We start from the raw sequence: 21,351 nt of genomic DNA, 5'->3' as shown, positions 1-21,351 counted from the left end.
AAGCCATTTAGGAAAAGGAAAAACAAAACACAAACGCTCAAGCTGAACGTGAACGCCAGATTCGCAATGCCTAACTTAAAGTAGTATGGAAGAATAGATGTGCAAAAGCAACAGCTGAAGGAACTTTCGACCGTGATCAATTCTTAACAAAAAAACAACAAAAGTTGAATCAGTGGAAAAACTTCGAGGATAGAGAAGATCTATTGGTCCGAGACGTGTTTATTGCCAATATGTCCGATAAAGAAAACTATTCGCATTAAAAGAGGGTGTCAAAAAACTACTACGAGAAACAGTGGAAACACAGAATGCACTGAAATGGTCGATCAGTTATGAAACGAATGGGATTCTCAATCACATGGTGGATCCAATACAATATTTGTTACACGTATTTGCGCAGCGAATACGCGCAATTTCAGAAATATGTCATTTGACAATCGCAAACTGAACCAAATGTTCCGAAATCGTGGTCACGGTTGGAACTTTGAAAATAGAAAAATGTGCCCGGCTCAAGGAAAGAACTGTCTCAGTGGTGGCCTGTAAAATTGTGCAGACGATCTAAAGTTCAAAAATCCACATCAACTGAAAGACCAAATAAACAAATTAACAACGTCGAAACAGAAGAAACAACACCATCTAAAGATAACAAAGTCAATGAAATTCATGAAAACTATAACCCTGATTTTGAATAAATCACTTTTCATCTGATACTAACTGTGTAGCTGCAATCTGTAGTAATTCAAAAATGATTGAACCTATTAATAAAAAAGTTACAATTGGAACTATTGAAACGATGATAATGGTGGATTCTGCTAGCGTATGTACAATCATAAATGAAAGCTTAGCTCGCCCCAAAGTTGAGGCAATTTATTTCTCTTTATGCATTCGCGGCGCAAATGCAAAAGAGAATTACCAACGTACTCAAATACGCCAATACCAATTGTGGGCAAAGTACAGTTTTCTATTACGATCAACAACCAAGCAGCGAATCCAGTTGATATTATTGTTGTTAGAGACGTTCATAGACCTTTGCTAGGGAGCGATGTGTTTTCTCAGCTCTGATTTTCAATTTAGCAAACGAACATGAACACAATCAATCTTTTTTTACATGAATGTCCACACAAAAAAAACAGATCCATGAAGATTTTCTTGGATTATTAACTCGTATTGGTGAGTCAAAGAACTTTGTATTGGGCTCAAAATTCGACAATCAGTTTACGCATAAGGACAAAAAGTGTCAAAAAATTGTCAATCAAAATAAATACAGAAAATCAGAAAATAATTTCGAAGGGCTCGAATCAGAATTTTTTTTCACAAATTGTCATAACTGTCAAACGTGCTCAACCAGTCAAGTTAGCACTTGCCTCCGAAAATTTAAACAAATCAATGCACAAAAAAGTGTATCAACTGCCGATTATTGACAATCTAATAGACTCTATCGCACAAAATTCAAACAAATTAGACTCATCATGTACAGCGTAATTTTCGAATTTGGAATTTCAACACGCGTACAATCAACTAAATTTACTCTCGGAAACGGCACGGCATTGCAACTTCAATGTTATTAACGGTGACTTGACTGGCAAAACAGATTTAAAACTTTGTTATGGTTTTACTGATATGCCTGCCGAACTTCAAAAATATTGATTATACGCAAGTGGGATTAAAGAACACGCTCTGCTTTCCTGATGATATTTTGATTGTTAGTTTGGATCTGTAGAAAATCATATGCATCTAATTTACAATTGTTAATTAGAATTAAACTCCAATAATCTTAGAACCAACCTAGCAAAATGTCACTTCGGCACGGCAGAAGTAAAATAGCTTGGAAGCCATTTTACTCAATCTGCTATTTCGCCCCTGAAAAAAAAACTGCAGCAATTTTGTCACCCAGTCAACCAGCTGATCACTCCATTACGTTCCTTCTTAGGTTCAAATTTATACCGAATCTTGCTTTTCATGGCCATTCCTTTAGAACATTACTTAAAAAGGCAACAAATTCATTTGGAGATCTTAACATGACGTCATCTTTGAAGCAATTAGACAGCAAATAGTAGAATCATTAGAAATGCACATTTTAATCCTAATTTTGAAACCTGTGTTAATGTGATGCTGCGTTAGCTGGTTTGGGAGCCACATTAGACCAGTGAACGGTAGATGGCTGGAAAACAATTGCATTTGCGTCGCGCTTTTTAAAGCAAATAAAGCACGCTATAATTTAAATGAACTGGGATTACTATGAGTATTTTGGTCAGTCAAAAAATTTAAATGCTATCTTTTGAGAAAATCAATCACTGTTATCACCGATTATAGAGCAATTATATCAATTATAAAAGAACACGTTCAAAAAAGTCTTATAATTGTAAATTAACTAGTTGGATCGATAGACTTTTACCCTTTGACCTTCACATAGATCATATTCCAGGCTCAAGAAATGGTATTTGTTGATTGCACTTGGCGCCAACCAAGTCAAAATTAGCAGTGACTCACAAATATGACATTGAACATGTGATAGCAACCTTTTCTTGCATTTTCGACGCACATTCAAGCTTATTTTCATCTAAAACTATTACTTCACGTCCTTGTACCAGTTAACTAAAATTAGTAGCCTCAAATACTAATCTAAATACAAGTATTCTAATTGAATTTGATTCCGCAAATACCTCCACATTCACAACAGCTCCAATTTAAAATCGCTTTTGACCTTCAATCCCGCTGCAGAGCAGTTGTTCAATTCTAACCCTGTATTTGATCAGCAGATCCAAAATTCGAATATGACTGACGTTAACAGATTTTCAACACAACCATCACAATAGGTACCATTTCAATCAACCCCAACATCATCAACAAGGAATGTCACTAGTTCATCGGGAGGAAACCATGATCCATCAGAACTCAAACTATTGCGTGATGAGGTATTCGAATAAGGTCTAAATCAAATGTTCACAAAAACGTGGCAACCATGAAGTCTAAAAATGCAGTCCTTAAGGAATTACAAGATGCGGTGATCATTGGCGACGAGGACAAATGGCGTTCAATCAGTCCCTACAATCACTGCTTCTGGAAGGACATCCATATGAAATCAGGGTGATTATCCGTCGGCAACCGAGTGGCGATTCCACACATTCTACGAAATGCTGTAACTGAGATGCTCCACGCAACACACCCCGGTGGTTACGAAAAGCTTCGCCTCTTGCAATATGCCTGGTGGCCGTGCATTCATCGCGAGATCATTAAACGTAGTCTCAAATGTCAACAATACACGAAAAAATTTAAAAAGTTCAAAACTATTATACCAACATCTAAATGTTAACAACATAAGCATTGCGTAGAGCTTAATGAAGAAATCCAAACTAATTTTGGTGGCCCCATGATGAATGAAAAAAGAGCTGAGGTATTTTTTTGGCACGTATTAACCACTATTCTAAATACTCGTCTGCAGAGGTATTTGAAAAAGCTGTTGGATGAAATGTAAATAAATGTGAAGGTGTAAATAAATGTAAATATGTAAATCCTCAAGATTATGCTAACAATTTTGAAACACCACGAACTATTCGCTTAGATCAAGCCCGTTACTTAATAGGCAATCACGTGCGTTCAATTGGTAATCAAAACCGTATTGACATTTGCGAGGTGCCTGCTAACGATCAAAAAGTTATTGGTTTGATGGAGCGAATGATACAAACTGTTAAACGCAGACTTTCAAATATCAAATTAATCTAAGATAAAGACTTCAATGTGATGAATACAAATAAACCAGTCATTTGTCAAAGGCGTATCTGTAAACAAAGTACAACTAAATCAGTCCCTTTGATGTCCATTTTGGAAGGCGACCTAATACTCCTTTAAGCAACATAACGATTTGTTTTCAAAATTAAATTTAACATTGTCAACATAGTACAACATTATTTAGATAATGAGTTAGTTCCGGCGTAAGACTTTCCAGATAAGCGGTGATGGGCTGATCTTGAACGCACTGACGACAAGAATGATTTGGCCATGAACAAAGCTCAACTAAATGCAGGACAACGATATCACGATGCTGGGGACGGGGACTATCGAAACTGACCATCCCAATTCCGCGGAGCGAATCCTCCCTCCAAATAAAATTTGTAAGAAGATACCCTCTAACAAGTGCTCAAAGAAAAATTTTGACGGATTGTATGAGGTTCTGGTCCCCGGATCCGATGTAGCAAAAGTTTCACTCACTACGTCAGCAATCAAAGAACCAAGCAAACAACCTGTTTAGGTCAGAAATAGTGATCTTGTCAAATTCAGCGCCACCAGGGAACGTACAACTCTGATGTGGAAATATGGACAACGCAGAGTCCTGCTTTTTGGTAAGATTGTATAGGGGAAGGTGGCGAAGCGCATAAAAGAGCTGAAAAAGAATGAAGTGGCAAAAAATAATTTGTTGCCGCAGCCTCTTTAAAAAATTCAAACCTTCCACGCGCAATCGCGGGGCAAAACTCAACCAAACAAAAATACAAGAAAATGACAAACAAGAGAGCTCAGACTAAAACCGCTACAATTCTCACTCCACCACAACCTTCCATAGCGGCATCGTCAGAACAAAAAACTGCCTCTGAGACATCTATTTCCAAAAGACGTCAAAATGTCCCTAAGTTCTATAGATTCAAAAACAGGGAAAATACTGCAAACCTGATTCTAGAAAATGGACCCATTCCAATCCTACGCAATCCATCCACCATGCCGATAACAACAGGTGTCGATAATTGACATGCAATTGAGCCGCAAAACGAACCTAAGACTCCGAATCGTTCAATTGCTCCACAAACACAGTTTACTGATACGCCTACTACTAGTGCAGTGCAACCATAAGCCTGTATATTGTCACTTTTCGCGTATGTTCAGAAAGAACAAGCTCTTATGAGTTCTCCTCCCTCCAGTTTAGTAATTGGATAAGTATCTCCAACAGACCCACAAATCAGCTACATGGCCGACGTCACACAAAGTTACTGTGATTACAATTTTGAAACAAAAAACCAGAAAGATTGGGATCCGTAAAACCAAATTAAATCACTTTAAAACTGTCTCAAAAAACTCTGATACACATAATATTTGATTTTCTAAATTATTAATTATCACGAGTTTTGATAATCATCAACTCTAAGTTTTTAGCTATGATAACCAGAAAATGTTTAGTATGTTTACTAAGATTTTTTACCTAATACACTGTTCTATATTTAAAACAATGCAAAATGAAATACACTACTCTTCTTCTCGCCCAGAGAGAAATTTGATACGGAAATACCATATATATATATATATATATATATATATATATATATATATATATATATATATATATATATATGTATATATATATATACATATACATATATGTATATATATATATATATATATATATATATATATTTATATATATATATATATATATATGTGTGTGTGTGTGCGTGTGCGTATATATATATATATATATATATATATATATATATATATATGTGTGTGTGTGTGCGTATATATATATATATATATATATATATATATAATTTAGTTTAATTGCCCTCTGAGTGCTATTAAGCTTAAAACTAATTGCATCTGCCCTGCGAACGCGATCTTTGATCATTAACCACTAATTTCCCGCCGTCTGTGAAAAGTATGTTTTCATTTGTTCATGCCCCATTACTCATCAGACAATCAGTCCTTTCGTTTGCTTCTTCTTCACAAGTCGCGCAATTCAATCTTGCTACTGAGTTTCTGCAACTGAGTTTTAAGTAGATTGTAAACATCAGTATTAGAACAAGTTACATTCAGTCATGGATTTGCATCGCGTTTTCACTAAATAGAGTTTTAGTACATTTGCAGTGCAAAATCTAGTTCATTTTTAATATTCAGCACAAATCTTATAAGATATCAATCAAGGCAAAAGAAAAAATTGGGGTAAAAATTTTTTAAAAAACATATTTGAAGCAAATATTTGTTTATTCAACAAAATACAAAACCGAATTAAATGGAAAAATTGTCAGCCCGGATTCAAAATCTTGCATGAATCTTGCAAGTATCTTGCAATTTCTTGCATTCTGGAAAAGTTAGTTGTGTGTTTTTGGTACCTAAAACTAACTGAAAACCAAGTGAATTGACTGTTATTAGAGTTTATGATCAGCAGAACGTTGAAGTTGTTTCATTCAAAGAGTATCGGTGTGTTTTTAAAGTTTGATTTTTTGTTCTTCTTTCAATCGATTTATAATTTAGGCTCATCTACGAAAGTCAACCTCGACTTTCTGGTAAAACAAACATTAACTGCGTTGTTGTTGATCTTATGCCGAGAGATGTTCCCGGAATGAAAAAGTAGGAGGAATGAACCACAGAAATCATATTAAAAAGTCTCGAAAAATTTGGTTTCTAACTAGACTAATAAGATTTTCCGACAGCTGCTCAACTATTTCAGCTCGATCAACCTCCGAATGCAGCGAGGTAACCAGGTAAAAAATATCGAAGAATTCAAAATTTTGTAAGAAACTTGCAAGATGGATTCATATTCTTGCAAAATGCATGCAAGTTGACTTCAATATCTTGCAAGAATCTTGCAAGCAGCTTGCAAGTAGCATGTATTCCCTTCCAAGATTGCCTGCAAAAAAGATTCTTGCAAGATTTTGAATTCTTCGATCACTAGGGACAAGATCAAGCCTAAAGTTACCTCAGAATAAACTCGAACTGAGGAAAACTACAAAAATTGGACTGCGATTCGAATAAAATTAATTTGGAAAATGGTATAATTTTGATCTGATCAGAGACTAACTGGAGTTTGATATGATATTATTTCCGCCTGACGGCTTGATTCAGTTTGTATAAACATTCATATTAAACATTACCGAGATTCCTATCATTTCGGATGATTTTCCAGCGTTGAATGGAAAATTAAAAATGAAAAATTTGGGAGTGAATTTTTTTTTGCAAAACCTCTCCTTTTATCGAGCTCTAGTCTGGCATTGAAGTTAAATTAAAATAAGATTTTCTCAGTGATTTCAACTGAGTCACGTAGTACATACGTAGTCATTATTATAGTTTGATTAGAGATGCATACCGCACCCTTTTAATCTAATGAGAACTAATTAAAGAAAATTTTATTTTGATCAGAAATTCATTTTGCGCGTTGTTGAGTCGAGTTAGCAAGGGCCTTTGAACTCATAACATATCTAGAATATTCTGGAAGTTTCTCCACCGTTGAATTGAAAATTAAGCAATGAAATTTTTGAAGTGAAATTTTGGTTCCGCAAAACTCCTTATTTTATCGAGCTTGAGTCTGGCATTGAAGTTAAATTAAAATAAGAGTTTTTGAAAACAAATACGGTTTTCAAAAACTGCCCGAATACCGCGTGTGAATACTGCGTTTAATCTCAACAGTCACATCAGATTTAATCTAAACTTTGATCTTATAAGAAATAACTGATCACCTTGCAATCAAACAAAACAAGAAACTGGATCTTTTCCATTTGTGCCCCCCCCCCCCCCCGTACGTCATGCTCCCCCAGTTACAGATCACGTGCGCTGACATAGTAAATCGTTAAGTAAAAGATCCAAGAAACTTTAGTTACTTGTTATACAGATTATTGGATCTATTATGTTTCACCCCCCCCCCCCCCGTGTTTTTTATGACCCCCAGTTACAAATTATGAGTTGTTATATAGCACGTTACTATGTGAAAATAATGCACGTGCGCCTGGGGATGAGAAAGCATATATTCCCACTAAGCGGGGGGGGGGGAGGGAGGGGGCGAAACAGAATAGTTCCAGATTATTTTGTTGGACTGTCCCATACCTATACCCATGACTGTTCTGAGAGCAAGACATACAATTATGTAAGGAGTACCCCCAACACTCCATTCCATAAAGCCATACAGAATACTACAAAATGCAGCCATTATAGCTCCAAAGCAGAAGAATTGTTTCTGAGTATCGGCTGACATAAAAGCAGCCAATAGGAATGCGGCAAACATATCTGTCGCGAGGGAATGTTTCCGATTTGTTCAATTTTTAAGTACAAAAGATCGCAAACGCTTTCGAAATTTTCAAGCTTTCGATCAATTTTTTTATCAGAGTTAATTTTTTTTTTTTTTCAAAACAGGTTAAGCTTTCTGGAATTCTTTTAACTTTCAATTTGATTTGGGTCAGTTCAATTTTTATGAACTAAGAGAACAAACTCTGCCGAAACTGTAATCCTTGTTTCTTTTTTATAATTTTTATTTCATGTGCTTAATATTTCATATACTTAACCTTGAGCGTTTCGGCGTTTCGATTCATCCAGATGTTCATTAGTCATCTTCGCTTTTCTTGCTTGTGGCTCACTCTAAAATTCTAAAATAAACTGTTTAAAATAATTTCCAAGCAAACTTGTTGACATACTGTTCAGATATTGATTCTATCTAGATTTTGCAATTTTCTTTAATTCAGCTTGTTAATTGAATACATGCAAATAAATTACTTTTCCATTACACTTCCATTTCTAGTTTTTAAGTATTTTTGCCACAATTTTTCATCTTAACTTGCTGCTATGTTACTAGCTAGAAAATTTACGGGAAATTTTAACCGGGAAGACGCAAATAACTTTTAGGGCTAAATTTACTCAAAACAGTTTTTATGTAGGACAGGTTGCAGGCGGAGTTAGCAGAAAATTGACTGAAAACTTATGTAAAACGTACAAACCTGAATTAAGCACCCAAATTATGTAAAATCTTCTAGTGAAAATCTGCGAAAATTTTGGCAGCAAAACATTTGTTTGGCCACCTTACTGGATTTATCGAGTAAATTTTTGCTATTGTTCTGGCAGGAAGATTCCAAAATGTTTGTATCTGGACACAAAATCCTGTTAAAAAGCGACAAAATTTTGTGGTGTCTAATATGCTACAATTGTTGTGTGTGGCTACAATAGCCGTGCGCACATTTCGAAGCTAAACATAACCAAAACATGCAAGGTCCACTATTTAGGATAAAAATTTTAGAACTAAGGAAATATTGAAACAAGAAACTTTTCAGCGCATATTTTTCATTGGAAGTACCTTAGCCAGTTTCTTATGGTCCCGGAATATAAATTAAGTTTACATTTCATCTTTGTTGGAAATTTTTGAACTTCTTGTCTTTCGTTTCGACCTGGAGGCACCACTCCTTGAATTGAGTTTGAGCAGAGACGAATTATTGAAAACAAAATGGTTAATTGTTATGCGTTTGCTTGCATTACCCCGCAGAGGTATACCCAATTTGTCAAACGATCAAAAGACAATTTGTCCGATCTGTGTATTTCTTGTTCGTTGTTTCCTAGGTTAATACATTGTAAGTGAAACAAAATTGTCAAAAATGGATACTTTAGCAAAATTGGCAACCCGGGTCACCACTTCTTAGTAGTCATAGAAAGATCATATATGGTATCATTCAAATCATAACGTATTTCCTAGTACGATCCTTGTATGACTACTAAGAAATCATATATGACTACTAGGAATCCATATATGGACCTTGTATGACTACAAAGAAATCATATATGATCCTAGTATGAATAACAAGAATCATACATCTATTTTTCATAAATTTTTAAACCATTTATGTCTTTTAAAAATTTCATTCGGCAAGGACTCACTTATGTGATTCCCCGGCATCACTTTGTGATCCGGCAAAAGACCGTAACGTACAACATCATTTTCAAAAATAGGCAATAAATAAAATAGTAAGTCCAATTTAATAACTAAAATTTTGATATTCTCTGAAGCCAGTTTATACCTATAAATGCTAATTTATAAAAAAATATTTTCAACAATTTTTGCAGATAACCTCAAATTCTTTTTCTGAATATATTTAAGTTGGAAAGCTATTTTTTCACCCACACAAAGAATCAAATCAGGAATGTAAATGCGATATAATAATTTAATATGTCCTCTGACTACATTATACGGGAATTTGTGGAACCAATCAATGTTTTATGTGTCATATAAGACCTACTATGATTTCCGGGAAATTTTTTCAACTTCAAAAGAAAAGAAAGATATTCAGTTTTTAGGCTTTGAATTTTTTTGTATGATCCCTGTATGAATTAATATATGTAAATCATATATGATCGTTGTATGACTACTAAGAAATCATACAAATCATATATGACCTTTTATGACTACTAAGAATTGTGTATGATGAGCAACCCGGGAACCCAAATTCGAAAAAGTGTCCAAATTTTAACCGCGGAATTGAGATAAAAGTTTTGTATCCTAATTTTTGCGCGCTATGTAAAACATTCGGACACTCTATTTGGCACTGAATGTATCTCTAATCCCCACAGAATGTATCTGTAATGCGCAGTTTTGCCTAATTTAATGGGCATTTGAAGTAAAAGTGGTTTAAGTATTTTTTATCAATAGTAATTAAGTTCATAATACAAACATTAATTTTGATAAGGTGACGAATTAACAATCTCTTAATAAGCTTTTTTCGGTTTAAAAAACACATATGAGGTGATCAGTTTTCTGTTCAACTAATTTCTTTTAATGAGTGGTTTTTATTTGATTTCAACAAACAAAATTATTTCATTTGGTTAATTTTCGCCTATTTATTGGTTTTTATTGACAAATAAAGACTGAGATAAAACGGTGGATTTACTTTTGCACGGTGGAACAAATTCAACGCTTGTCCCCTAATAATGCTGATTTTGTGTACCTAATTTTCGCGCGACTTTTTCTAAGGCTGAGATTTTGATTTATACCTCTGCATCGTATTATGCTAAGCAACAGCTGTCATGGGAAAAATGTACTTCAATTTTTTTGGCAGGCTGAAAATCTGATTAAGTGGACGGCGGTTTTCAGAAAATTTTAAATAAAGAAGCTGACAAGTTTTGCAATTACCACTACAATGAGCTCTTTTAGCTTGTGGAGACTATAAATTCGATAGGAGAAAAGGATCCCCAGAAAAACTCATCTCATATACACTTCGGTTGCTGACAGATCTGAATTGTCTTCTGCCCAAAACATTATCATCAGCAATTTTGAGGTCTGCACGGTGATTCCTGTGACTGCAATGTGCTTAAACATGTTCACACGTGTAATTGCTCGAAAAATTGAAGATGGCCGCTTGAGAAGCAGAAATTATGGCACGCATAAAATTTAACAAAGTTACTATCTGAATTTTTTTCTGTTTACAAAAGAGTAGCAAGACTACAAACTTTTTAATTAAATTTCTCTCATGAAACAACGAAATTGATATATATCATTCGAGTTCATCTTCATGTTTTGTATCTGAGAAATTGTTTTAACCGCAGATGTAAAATGTGGAAATTGGAAAAAAATCGTGTTGAAAAAATGTCATTTCTGCATCAATCCTCTTTTTGTTAGATTTTTTGGCAAATTTTGAAGGACGAATTCACAATTTAAAGTATCTCAGACTTAGGTTATGCCCTATAGACTACGTTTTGTTGGTGTGTTATCTTTTTTCACGATGAGAAATGTCTCCTTTAGTGGTTTAAGTTTTTTTTATCAATAGTAATTAAGTTCATAATACAAACATTAATTTTGATAATGTGACGAATTAACAATCTCTTAATAAGCTTTTTTCGGTTTAAAAAACACATATGAGGTGATCAGTTTTCTGTTCAACTAATTTCTTTTAATGAGTGGTTTTTATTTGATTTCAACAAACAAAATTATTTCATCTGGTTAATTTTCGCCTATTTATTGGTTTTTATTGACAAATAAAGACTGAGATAAAACGGTGGATTTACTTTTGCACGGTAGAACAAATTCAACGCTTGTCCCCTGATAATGCTGATTTTGTGTACCTAATTTTCGCGCGACCTTTTCTAAGGCTGAGATTTTGATTTATACCTCTGCATCGTATTATGCTAAACAACAGCTGTCATGGGAAAAATTTACTTCAATTTTTTTGGCAGGCTGAAAATCTGATTAAGTGGACGGCGGTTTTCAGAAAATTTTAAATAAAGAAGCTGACAAGTTTTGCAATTACCACTACAATGAGCTCTTTTAGATTGTGGAGACTGTAAATTCGATAGGAGAAAAGGATCCCCAGAAAAACTCATCTCAGATACACTTCGGTTGCTGACAGATCTGAATTGTCTTCTGCCCAAAACAATATCATCAGCAATTTTGAGGTCTGCACGGGGATTCCTGTGACTGCAATGTGCTTAAACATGTTCACACGTGTAATTGCTCGAAAAATTGAAGATAGCCGCTTGAAAAGCAGAAATTATGGCACGCATAAAATTTAACAAAGTTACTATCTGAATTTTTTTCTGTTTACAAAAGAGTAGCAAGACTACAAACTTTTTAATTAAATTTCTCTCATGAAACAACGAAATTGATATATATCATTCGAGTTCATCTTCATGTTTTGTATCTGAGAAATTGTTTTAACCGCAGATGTAAAATGTGGAAATTGGAAAAAAATCGTGTTGAAAAAATGTCATTTCTGCATCAATCCTCTTTTTGTTAGATTTTTTGGCAAATTTTGAAGGACGACTTCACAATTTAAAGTATCTCAGACTTAGGTTATGCCCTATAGACTACGTTTTGTTGGTGTGTTATCTTTTTTCACGATGAGAAATGTCTCCTTAAAGTAGTCAATAGATATCATTTATGAACAGGAGATTTTTCAAACAACCAAAAAACCTCATGTCATTTATATGCAAATTGCTAGTTCAATGCTCAAAAACATCATTATATATAATTGTGTTTCGTCTGCAACAACCAAAATGAGCAGCCAATTTTTGGTGTGCGCACTTCTTGTTATTAAACACCGTTAAATTATATGTTTTTTAGATATATCCTTTTTGTTGGTCTAAAATCTGCTGAAATTTTTGTGTGATTATTTTTGTTTAATAAGCAAATTTCGACTTTTTTATTATTTATTTTTGCAATCATTTGAAAAATTTCGTAAAATGGATTGTATATTGTAATCGGTGGAACCAAGGGCTTTAGTTTAATTGATTACGTCATTTTCACAGAGGGGAAAATGATTTTTTTTCATTAGATTGTCATACTTTTGACGGAGTGGAAAAATTCCCCGATATGTCAAAGGCTCCAGTAATGAGCCCAATGACAGTTGTAGAAACTCCCTTGTCATCCTTGGCAATGTTCGGGTAAAACGGGGCTAACTGGGAATAATTCACACCTTGCAGAATGTATAGAATATAAGCAAAAGTTAAACTCATTATGGTTTTGTAATCCATGATTACTATAACTTAAAGATTTAACCGTCTATTGCAAATATGATATACTAAATAGTTCAACGTTGGTTGAGTTGGAATCAAACAAATAATTTCATACCACCATAACGATCTTTGATCGGCTAGGAATCAAACAAATTATAATTTGTTTACTACTATTTATGATTAAAGACATAAGAGAACTTTCGGATGATAGCTGCTTGTTTTGAAGATCATACCTTATAGCTTCAGACATGGACAAAGTCTCCGCGAACTCAAATCAGTTCTATAGTTCCCACCATTTCAGCATGAGCTAGCAGATAATGATCAAGGATAATAGTAACAGCTACTAATTGAGAGATTAATCTGAGTATTTCTCAGTCTATTTTTGCTAAGATCACATTCTGATCATGGCACTTTTTATCATAAAGGTCTAAGCAAAGAATTTCAAAGACTGTACAGAGTAAAAACAGTATTGAATTTGAAAACTTAGCATAGGCAGGCCAGAATTGTTCTTCAGCCGATTCGCTCTCTGATCAGCCCTCAGATCAAAGTTAAGTAGATCAGTCCCAGGTTGAGGTCCCATGGAATTAAGCATGACCAGACCGAAGATGAATGCAAGGAGGGGGGGCATCGTACGCTCAAAAATACGTAGTCCGGAAACATCGAATAACGAATGAAAGTCTGACCATGATTGCACGAAAATTTGGACATAAACGCCCATAAGTCTGGAATTGAAAGCAGTAATTTTTTTTCAGCCTTGTAAAAAAACTAATGCCTATAAGATTACTTAAAGCACCACTACTACAAAGTATCCACTTAAGTGGCAGCATTCAAGGAAGGAAGCCAATCTCTCTTGAGTTAATAATAAATAGCAACATGTCGAATGTGAAAAAATTGCACCGTTACTTCATGTGTTATAGAAATTAGCTGATGTTGAACAAAAACTCAAATTGAACAAAAAAAACGACGAACAAATTGAAGACCTTGAGAACGGTCGCTTCTTTTTCTTTGAACTCTCTATTGGTTCGCGCGAAAGAAAAATTACCGAAATAACTGAAAAAGAGCATAGCTCAAATTGGAAAAAGTTTCTATGATTTCTAAGTAATTATTCTAATTCACAGATCCAAACCGAGGGCCAATAAAAAGCATACTAGTTTTGAAGTCGGAGAAAATTACGAATTCATATAAGAGTCATTTCTAAAAAGTTAAAATTCGTAATAATTAATTGATTACGTGCATTTGTTTTGAGTTATTCTTTCGTATTATTATTATCCTTATTGTCAACGAGAAAATGCAAGGAGGATTTATGTTCTAAGGAGGACGATTTTGTAGTGTTCGTCAGTACCCAAGAATCACACAAGCAAAAGCTGAGTGAACAAAAAATCAAAATCTTACAAAAGCATTTTTTTTATTTTTTTCCTTTTATTCGTTTTCTACAGTTCAAAAAGAAACAATTCAAAAATGGAAGCTAACACGAACGCGAATTAACTAGAAGAGATGCAACTGCGGGAAAAAATTACTACAAGAACAGATTAATTAATTACAAGGGCAACTAGATGAGTTAAAGGGCGAAAATTTTTGCTATTAAATGAGGATAGAAAAACTTGAAACTGAGGAACAAAATTTGCAAGACCGAATTCGTGCTCAGGAGCAATACAGTAGAAAAGATCCGTTGGACATTTGTAATCCACCATTTGATGCGCAACGAATCAACAACGTACTTCTCGATACTCTTTAAAAATGAAGCTAACAAACAAGGTTTCATAACTTCAACAAACAACTGCAAAATTGCTGTTCTGGTATCGAAGGCTAACAACACGATCGGTTATCATTGTATCAATTATACGATTGATCTTGCTTATGTTCCAAACGCTATCAAACGTAAAAATGCTAGCAATAAACGCAAACTGGAAAAGAAAACGATGAGAAATCAATATGTTCTCCCAACATGAAACGAGTCAACCAACAATAAACTAGAACAGTGAACCAAATACAAAATCATGACTGTGTATTTATTTGTTGAGACCACTTCAAAATATTTTTTGTTTTTTGTATGTGATAAACTAACTTACTTAAAATATTGTGCGAAGCAGAAAATGATTGGTCTCCTTTGAACATAAGCGCTTCGCATTTGAAACTGTTTCGCGAATTGGCTAGTTAAATGAATTTTTTTCAGACGATTTTCAACGTACATTTTTTCGTTTTCTTCTTTTTCAAAAAGCAACAAGAATAGCGATATCCGCTTCTCTTGCTGCCTGAGGATATCTTACAGAAAATATTACTCCTTGGCTTTGCGACATCCGCATTGTCCAACTTTAATACAAGTATTTTTCCTCTCATCATATTCAGACAATTCAGCTGCGACATCCGCACTGAATTTTCTGAAAAGTGAGTGGTTGGGTTTTCTGTCAAGTTGAGCGAAATCCGCTCTTCTTGTACGCAGATGGCCACCACACTGTAATTAACAATTGAATTCAAAATAACGGATACAGCAGAAAAAAAATAGGCAAAACTTATAATAGGGGAAACGAATCGCTACATTCTTTTCAACAAACAACGATGTCTTCAACACATAGTCTACTTCTTCAGAAAATAAGGTCTCTAAGAAAAAATATTGATGAGCTGCAGATTCTAAAAAATTGCTGAATTTCCAGCCATCTTTTCTTTGCTTGACTGAAACATGGTTATCGGACAATCATACGAATCACCTGTTCAAAATTGACGGATAAAACGAACCGTTAACATGGAACCGTCAACAGAAACGGGTGGTGTTGCTATTATCTCAAAGAAGGTAGTAGTGATGGAACTGCACAAAAAACCCAAAATAACAATTTACAAATTTTAACAGCCAACAGCTCTGGAGCCGTTGCTATCTATATAACGGCTGTTTACATGAAACCTAATGCTCCTGTAAACGATTCCTTGATTGCGCTTGAAAACCATCTTAGTGATATCAACTTACAACCAGATGACACGAATATTTTTGTGGAGACGTTAACATTAATCACAGCAGGGAATCAAGCCGAAAAACTAATCCTCAAAATAGTCTCAGCTTCTTTGCTTTGCAATGTTTGAACTAAAATAAACCAACGAGAGAAACCGAGCATAATAGTTCAGTTATTAATGTCGTCTACCCTAATAAAAAAATTCAAATAGAGATCTTAGAGACATCAATTACTGACCATTATATTCTAACGGAACCGAGAGTTGCAACCGGAACACAGGAAGACATAAAAACTACCCGGTATCGAAATTTTAATTTGCTGAAAAACCCTGAATCGAAAGAAAAACTGAATTTTCTAACTCTTACTGATCTGCAAAAGTCCGAAAATTTATTTGAAACGAAGGATATACACTCATGCTTTGAACATTTTAACTTAAAAATCCAGCAAATAGTAAATAATTTTATTCAAGAAAAAATTAAAACACCAGGACAAAACAAAATTTGGGTTGACAACCAAATCAAAAATTTGTCTAACAAAAAACATCTTTTGTTTTAAAAAAAAAACAAAACGGAGAGTTCACTGGAAAATTGGGAGTGTTTTTGCGCTGTAAAAACACGGCTAAGAAAAATTGTCGACAAAAAGTACTAATTACAAATTCAAACATTAATTGCTGCCGAAAGCAAGTCCGATAATAAATCTTTTGTCGAAACAATTATCTTCTAACCGGGAAAGAATCTGGATCAAAGCCAAATTTGACTGTCGTTCAGTGTCATGAGTTTAATCAATTTTTTACTTCTGCCGCAGAGAAACTGAACAAGAAATGTTATGGGAATTGGAATCGGGACAAAAATCCGCAAGTTTGTTGTTCAATGTATCTTCCAAATGTTACTAACGATGAGCTTCAAAAAATTGTAATGTCCCTAATAACAAAATACACAAGTGATTGTGTTGAGATAAGTGTTTTCATAATACAGTCTTTACATTTCGGGATTTTAGACACACTGACATTTCTCATAAACAAAGCGTTGAAAACACAAACATTCCCAGACTGCTTGAAGAGGGCAGTTGTTGTAACTATTTTTAAGTCTGGAAACGTTTCTAAAGCTTATAATTACAGACCCATTTCACTATTACCTGCCATATCTAAAATCTTCGAAAAGATTATCTACATAAGAGTGACCAGTTTTCTCAAACAACCAAGTCAACTCCACAACCATCAATTTGGTTTTCGATCAAAACTAGGCACCATAGAAGCCTTTATATCAGTTGTAGACTCAATCAGATACAATTTGAACAAACCAGCAACTTCGACACATGCAATATTTCTGGACTTAAAAAGGCATTTGATACAGTAGATCATTCAATTCTCGTAAAAAAGTTGAAGAGAATGGGATTCCGTGGACCTATCAATACCTTACAAAAAAGCTATATAACAAACAGAGAACAACAAATACGTTGCGGAGATACTGAATCTTCATTTTTACCTTTAAGAATAGGTGGTACCTCAAGGCTCAATTTTGGGACCATTACAGTTTATCTTGTATGTAAACGATCCGGAGGCTACAGCGAACCTAACAATGACCCTTTACGCCAATGACCCAGCTTTGATACAACTCTTTCAATATGGTCTTAGTCTTAGGTTGTCTTAGACAAACAATTGAGTGGTTGCACAGAAATAAGTTATTTTTGAACTTCGATAAATTTAATTCAGTTTTCAGAAAAGGTGGAAACAAAAGCAATCAAATATCAATTGAGAGAAATCACATTGAAAACAAAGTCCGTGAGTTATCTTTGAATCTTGATTGACGAGAAACCAAAATTATAAAGATCACATTCATTATTTGATTCAAAAAATGAATGTTTTTTGGGATATATTCTATAAGCTGAGAACTGTTTTACACAAAAATCAATTAATTTTTGCTAACACAACTTATATGCAACCGATCTTACAGTATGGAGTTTTAATCTATGGTACAGCTGCAAAGAGTAATATCAAGAATTTTAATAACAAAATCAAACAACTAGTGAGAATTTTTATGGGAAACGTAACTTTGAGTCAATTGAAAACTTCAGAATTGCAGCAAAAACTTATAGCATAGAAGAGTTACATTTATATGAGCTGTTGAAATTAGTTATTAAAAAAATAAGGGAGTTAAATGAGTGCAGTACAAAAAAAAACTTGTCTGAAAATGAACGATTTAAACAAAATTAAAACACAGAGAATATGCGCAAAACGTTTAAAAATTTTGTATGAAGGATTAATTAACAGTAAGATCATTTCAACAAGAGCCAGAAAACTGTTCGTAAAAATACTAAAATTTCAACCTCGTTTCATTGAGGAAATAGCAAAACTGTCTATAATAGGTTGTAAAGATTTTGCTCATCGGTTCTGTGATAACTTTATATTAGGCAGTGCTGATTTTCTAGAAGGTTTCTACTGAGTTTTTCCCTCTTCATGTTTTTTCAATCAAAAGATTGAAATAAATCAAGACGCTTATTTTTCTGCTTTATGAGGCACCACATGACGAGGCAACACTGCCATTTGGTGTTCTCTCGCTTCAGTATGTGTGTATACAAAAATTGTAAAAATATATACATTTTTTGTCTGTCTGTTCCGAAAACAATTTATTATTATTATTATTATTATTATTATTATTATTATTATTGTTTAATTCAAGCCTTACGGAAAGGAGAACGTCATAAATTGGAATGTTTTCTTATGTTTTCCTAAATTTTTCAAAACTCTACTAACTAGGCAATAATTTTGAGGATGCGTATACCAAATGAATCAATTAACTTTAAATACTTTTCAAGCATATATAACTTAACTGTAGTTATTGCATTTTTTATGACCTTGAACGCATGAAACTCTTGACATGAATGCAGGGAAGTCTGGAGATGAGATCATTCTGTCTGGGACGGCCTGGACATCATAGACAAATTCGGTCTCAGACGGTCTGGACATACCGGTTTCCGCCTGGATATCAACCTTTGTACAGAGTCAGAACAGACACTACAGCGGAAACAAAACTGCAGACAGAACAGACACTACAGCAGCATTTTACATCTTCAAACATCTACAGCACTAATGAGCATGCAAATGAGAAAACCAATACACGATAACTACTTAATTATATTTTTTGAATACTCAATTTTTGCTGAATAAAACACCTTTAGAACAACACTTCTTTGCTCCACAAATCGCAACAGTGAAATCAACCAGATTGAAATGAAATGTGATGTAGTTATTTTACCTTTGTTTCATTTTCCAATTAACTGTAGCTTCAAATATTTTTTTGTAAATCGAGAGAATCGGTCTGTTTTTCCGTCATTTTATAACTTGATCGCAAAACGTTTTGTGTCCACTGTGGACATTAGATAAAAGCAGGGCAGAGTCAAACTTTTCTGTTTTGCACAAAGCTATAGGTATATTTGCCAGCCACTGCTGATCATACAATTTTCCTTCTAATACATGGTCATATACGACTCCCAATGATCATTAACGGTTATATTTGATCTGCGCTTTTTCTCGGTCACCGTAAAAGGATTATGAGAAAATTTTTTTTAGATATTTGCAAAAGCTTCTTTTACAAAAGTTCAAACAACGTTAGGCTAATTGGCGTGACTAGCGCAGGCAAATTACCAAATTAAATACCAAATCAAAAACCAATCCAAACAAAATTTAAAAAATTACTAATTTTTGCAATCAAAAATTAATAAAAGCATAGAGTAATGTTTAACCTACGCTTAGCAATAATATTTGGGATTTTTTTTCTTTTATTCTTTTTGTGAACTGATGCCATCAATTGAACCAGAAGACAATTTGAAGAATGATGCACTCTGATTCAAATATTTAGCAGTTTACCTCTGGGAAATTTTCATGTTACCTCGATGTAACCGTTCCTTCCATGGTGATAATCTCATATAAGTTTGTTGTTTTCATATGCAGTAGCAATACCCTAAAGACTCCCGGTTATCAAATGTCATATATAATGCGGACAAAAAAATCTTATTGCAAAATTAATGACTGTAAGAATAATGCCTACAGTATTGAACTTAAACAAGAAAGAAGGAGAAAAGAAAATCGATTAAAATTTGATACAAAGAACGTCATTTTAGCAGAACTTTGATCCGAATATCAAGAAGGTTTTCTGAAGGACAATGTTTCTATTGCCTATAATGAAACGTAAAGACTGAGTTTTGAATTTCTAGTATGTTTTTTTTAAAGAAAGATTACTGTTTTTTAATGTTTGACTCATAGTTTATTTGGCTAATTTATATAGCGAGTAAAAACAGTGGAGCAATAATTTTGGTTGGACATAAACTTTTTCTTGATATATTATTTTGAATTTTCAACTGGCATAATGGTACTTGCATCGTGACTAGCGCGGACAACCTACCAAAATAATACAACAGATTCAACAAAATTTTCAGGACATTTTCTTATAAAACGGACTGGATTTTTAGGATTCGATTTTGTACAAGCATGGAGTAATTTGTACCTGACCACAAAAAAACATTGGAATTTATTTTTCCATTCTGTTTAATGGGAACTGATATAACATCAAGCGAACCAATAAAGAATTTGACGCGGAAAAATTACCAAAACAATACACCAGATTAAACAAACTATTCAGAAAATTTTTTTACAAAACGAACTGGATTTTTAGGAATAGACTTTTTACAAGCATGGAGTAATTTGTACCTGACCACAACAAAATGTCTTTTTCCCATTCTGTTTAATGGGAATTAATTCCATCAAGTGAATTAAAAAAGAACTAAAAGAATAATACGCTCTGTTTCAAGAATTTTGCAGTTTAAAATAGAGCCTCTTCATGATGGAATTCTAAAGTAATCCTTTTATGATTTCAATTTCACAACAGTTTGATGTTTCTATCCGCAATACACATGTTTTACCTTATTTAAACCGTTAGCTATCTTAAAGTTTTCCCTAAATATTAAGGCCTCTCGCCAATGAACAAACACTTTCAGTATAGCATATTTTACCCAAAACTACCTAAATTGCTAATTTCATTATTAATAGTTTTAACTCAGAAGCCTAAAGTTTACATGTATAAGCAAGTTAGAATGCATTTGTCCTATTAGTTAACATCAATTGGAAAAAATATATTGAGGTTTATAATAGTTTTCCACTAGCAGTTAGGGTGCAAAATTGAGGTAGATTTATAGTATATCTCAATAATGTTTAGCTATATTAAGATGCTGTAAA

The 21,351-nt window shown here is 33.8% G+C and overlaps 1 protein-coding gene across 1 annotated transcript in view; it reads right to left on the bottom strand.

Annotated features, from left to right (window-relative positions):
- Positions 1 to 13,217, bottom strand: part of LOC142351614 (MFS-type transporter SLC18B1-like) — a 24,235-nt gene extending 11,018 nt beyond the window's left edge. The window contains exons 1-2 of the mRNA XM_075403752.1: positions 13,035 to 13,217; positions 7,801 to 7,983 (exon numbers count right to left, since the gene is read on the bottom strand). Coding sequence (XP_075259867.1) covers positions 7,801 to 7,983; positions 13,035 to 13,197 — 346 coding nt within the window. The 5' untranslated portion in view covers positions 13,198 to 13,217. The remainder of the gene's footprint in view (positions 1 to 7,800; positions 7,984 to 13,034) is intronic.
- Between the last annotated feature and the right edge of the window lie 8,134 nt (positions 13,218 to 21,351).

The sequence above is a fragment of the Convolutriloba macropyga genome, chromosome 13 (assembly GCF_964194025.1).
Source record: "Convolutriloba macropyga chromosome 13, txConMacr16.3, whole genome shotgun sequence".
NCBI classification, from domain to species: Eukaryota; Metazoa; Xenacoelomorpha; order Acoela; family Convolutidae; genus Convolutriloba; species Convolutriloba macropyga.
The sequence above is the reverse complement of the archived record's forward strand: the minus strand, read 5'-3'. Positions and strand labels throughout refer to the sequence as shown.